The 4,252-nt window shown below is 42.2% G+C and overlaps 1 protein-coding gene across 1 annotated transcript; it reads right to left on the reverse strand.

Annotated features, from left to right (window-relative positions):
* Positions 1–1,443: 1,443 nt before the first annotated feature.
* On the reverse strand, positions 1,444–2,975 carry ATL4 (TOXICOS EN LEVADURA 4). Its single transcript, XM_086237848.1, has one exon. The coding sequence runs from the start codon at positions 2,958–2,960 to the stop codon at positions 1,908–1,910; it is 1,053 nt and encodes a 350-aa protein (XP_086093974.1). The 5' UTR covers positions 2,961–2,975; the 3' UTR covers positions 1,444–1,907.
* Positions 2,976–4,252: the final 1,277 nt, after the last annotated feature.

Raw genomic sequence — 4,252 nt, forward strand, 5'->3', positions numbered from 1 at the left:
ACGATTTGGGCTACAGTCTATATTTTGGTGAAAACATGTGTTGCCATGTGTTGTATATTGAAGTATATTTAATCTTTGCCATGTGTTGTATATTGAAGTATGCATGTGTAGACATAGTTTTGAGTGATATGTGAGTGGTGAAAAAGTTTAAACCATATGTTTAAGTTAACTCATAAAATTTAAGACGTTTATTAGCGACTGACGTGAATTGTGGGTCTCAAACAGAAGACACATGACATGGGACTCACCAAAATTGTGTCATAGCAGGTGATATATGCCTACACATAATAGCTCAATGAAAATCAAGTCTTTCACTCAGATAAATTACACCAAATCAAATCAAATCAAGGTCCAAAGAGAATGGTAAAATATCCTTAATTGGTTATCTTGTAAATCAAGATATTCAAATTCAGAAAAATTTAAATCAACCTCATATTTACTTATAAATGTCTGATTTGTCGGTTCCCTTCCATGAAATTTGTGTATTTAACACATCAAAAGTTCTTTTTTTAAAATTAATTTTGAGATAGAAATGACAGGAATTGAGCTTTATCCGTTGAGTGCTTCACTAAAACTAAAACCCCACATCAAAGCAATGTTTTGTTTTATCACATAGAAGACAATAAAAAGAAAACAAATGTTTAAAGTCAAACGAGTGTAAAGTTTGAACCTTCTCTGTCATACAATCAACCTTATGGGACAATTACAAATCTCTTTTTAGAACAACTTAGGAGCTTTTTTCTTGGACCACTCGATCAATTTGATATGCAAAAACTACAACTCCTCAATAATTATTTTGCACACAAATGTTGCAATTCCAGCTGGTCCAACTTCATTTAGATAACATCCAACTGTTATTTGAAGATTACAATTTTTCATTTCAAAGGACAAAAAGAAGGAAACAAAGAAAACAGTTTTCAAGGCACTTGTAACCTATCCTTAGAATCTTGGAAAGCTCTAGCACACCCAATATTTCTTGGCCTCTTTATTTCACCAATTTACCTCCCTTTGTTGTTCTTTTTCGGTGACAATGTAATAAGCAAGTAAAGCAAGGATTCCAAAAGTAGGGAACGTACCATTTGTTTCTATACATATTTGGTTGCCTTTTTTTCCCTTTGCTGAATCCCAATACAAATATAAAACAATGAACAAATAGGACCAAAGTCAATCTTAACAACTCTTCAACACAAGAATAATAACATCAGAAATTAACCCATGATCATATACACATAAAAAATTAAATCCCGAAGAAAATATGAATGTTCGGATTTAAACCTCAACATATAAATTTATGACTCATCTCATACTTGTCATTGATACAAGTTTACCGATCCATATAATAACTTCAACCATATGTAAAAAAATGAATTGCCCCAAATGTCAGCTTTCTTTCATTAATAGAGAGGTGATCTAACTCTATCTAGACCATTTATTACCAGCAGATCACAAAATGCACATTCTTTATTTCTCTGTTTTTTTTAAACCTCTACCAAAAACAGTAACATATATTTAACTAAAATATACTAAAACCATAGTGTAACTGTAGCTATGGAGTGTCTCAGCTTTCAATCTCAGCCGTTGATCATACGATCATACAACCACAAAACACAAACATAAAAGAACAAAAAAATCTCAGAGAAAAGAGCAAAGAGTATCCTTGTCATCAAGCCACTGGAAAATTGCTATCCCTATGTTTCTATGTTTGTATATACAGATAAGACCCGGAGGAGATAGCTTTATTTCCACTCCAAATTTTGCTGCATCCACTCCAATTTTTCTTTTTCTTTTTGTCCACGTCAGCTGTTTGTGGCTGATTGGCCAAGCGGATGTAGCAAAAGTGGTAGTGGAGATAGCAAAACCAAAAAGAATCAGTATGAGAGACCATGAGAAGTGGCTTTATTTACCGATCATACCCCTGACAGCCACCGGAACATCTCGGTGATCTCCTCGCCGACTCGGCCGGCTTCCAAGTTCCAATCTCCGGCACTGGAGGCTTCGCTCCGACGGCTGCTCCCGGTGAAGAACCTGCCGGAGCTCCGAAACGACACCTCGCGCGAGGAGAGAGAGTTCGAGAGCCTGTCGATGTAGTCCTTGAGCCAGCTCCTCCCTCCGGAGGCCACGTCAGCGGCGAGGTTTGTCTCTGACGGCGGAAGCGGCGGCTGAGCCTCGGTGATAACCGCCACCACCGCGTCGTCCTTGTAATCGGAGGCGTTTCTCCGGTGCGCATTGCTCAGGCGAACCTCCGAGTCATCGTCGACGAGATAGTCGAAGGATCCTATCGAGTAGGACCGCCGCTGCTGCGCGTCACCTGAATTCGACGACACCGTTTCGCGGCGGCGGCTGACGTTGCCAATCTCGAGCCGGAAACTATCGCCGTTTCCGACGCCGGAATTAGCCGCATTCGCGACCAAGGTCATGAGCTCGGAATCGGAAGCGTAAATCGGCGAGCGACAGAGCGGACAGGTCTGGTGCGATTGGAGCCACGTGTCGACGCAGAGGGCGTGGAAGGCGTGGCAGCAGAGAGGGAGGAGGCGGAGCTGGTCGTCGGGGTCGAACTTGGACAGGCAGACGGCGCAGTCGGCGGCTACGGTGGTGGAGGAGCGGCGGGTGATGGAGGAGAAGGTGAAGAGAGGGAGGAAGGAGACGGAGGTTGGAGGAGTTTCGGGCGAGACTCGGCGACTCGAGAAGCGGCGAGAGTCGGAGACGGCTGCGGAGGCGGAGGAGGAGGGAGTGAGGTGGCGGAGGCAGCGGCGGTTGAGGTGGCGGAGGAGAAGGCAGAGGGAGATTGAGGCGGCGACGGTGATGGCAAGGATGAGGATGATGATGAGGAGGCTTGGGCTTAGGGTTTTGAAGGAGGAGGACGAATGGCGGGGAGGCGAGGAGGTGGTTGTTGTTGTGGTTCCTCCCAGTACAGTCTGTAAAGACTGTAATGGCGGTGGTGGTGGTGTGGGTTGTGACATTGTTGTGATGGGGAGAGAGAGAGAGAGAGAGAGGGGTTGGTTAATGTTTGTTTTGGTTGGTTTCGATCGGTTTTAGTAGTAGAGTCGCGGAAAGGAACGAAAATGAAAAAGAGGGAAAATTGGGGGAGGGTGTGATGACACGTGAGTCGCACGTGAGAGGGAAGAGGAGTGTGTTACTCAGTTTTACTGTTACTGTTACTGAATGGTTAATGGTGGTGGTGGTGGTGGTGGGAGGGGACTCTGCAGTACGTATTGATTTTAGGGGACCTGCCAATTCAATGAGGAGGAGTAAATGCGCGCAGGTTTTGAAGGAACGCAGGGGACTCAGGGATTCAGGGAGGGTACACTGTCAAGTTACGATTATGCCCCTCCATGTGATAATCATAAAGTCATAATAGATAATATATTTCGATTATTAAAATCTCTCTTGTTTTAGAAAAAAATATATATATATATTTCTTTTGTGCATATTAGAAGGTACTAAATTTCACTGACGAATATTCTTCTTAATTAATTAGCATGAAGGTTTCAGTCAAAACCCATATGGAAGTTTCACTGAAGATTAATAAATTTTCCATATTTAATAAGATTTTATATGCAATTAGTCAATTAGAGATTTGTGACCTCCTAATTTTGCTTATGATGATAGGTACCTTGGGCTCCTTGCCCTTGGTTTGTAACTTTACAGCTCTCAATTTCTGGGCAAAGGAAAATAATTCTGGTACTTACTGTTGTACTGAGAATTGGGTGCTCTCCGAATGTTAACGTGCCATGTGGTTTATTTGTCCACGTCAGCAACATAGCACACAATACTTCAACTTCTTCCTATAAAGGGAAAGAAAACAACAACATCCAAAATTAGAAAAACCACACCCCCTCGATTGTATATTTGTATAGGCTTGTCTGAAGATAGCAAAGTTCGTTTTACAAGCGAAACCAATTGCCAGTCGAAAAAATGATAATAATAATTAAACCAATTACTTGGATGTAAACATGAAGCCACTTTCCACTAGCTCACTTGGGAATCTCCAATGGGTCTGAAAATGGCCATGCGGCCCATGCTTATGCAAAAGACAAAATTACCCCCCTCCCAATGTGTATCTCAAATTTACTGTTGGTGAATGGTGGTTGCTTTAGCCTATGCGTTTAGGTCTTAGAATGGCCTGAGATTGTGGCATTGGTTTCCTATTGTGGTGGATTTGACTCTTTTCTCTTGTGGTTTCCTCATAATTAGTTTTTGCTGTTGTGTTTCTTTGGGCCTCTTGCCCCATGTAGTCCCAAAAAGGGCAAAA

Source organism: Dryas octopetala, chromosome 3, assembly GCF_963921425.1.
Source record: "Dryas octopetala chromosome 3, drDryOcto1.1, whole genome shotgun sequence".
NCBI lineage: Eukaryota > Viridiplantae > Streptophyta > Magnoliopsida > Rosales > Rosaceae > Dryas > Dryas octopetala.

Bases quoted from the DNA above. Each gene is read 5' to 3' on its own strand.
- ATL4 (XM_086237848.1), bottom strand. From the start codon at position 2,960: ATGTCACAACCCACACCACCACCACCGCCATTACAGTCTTTACAGACT.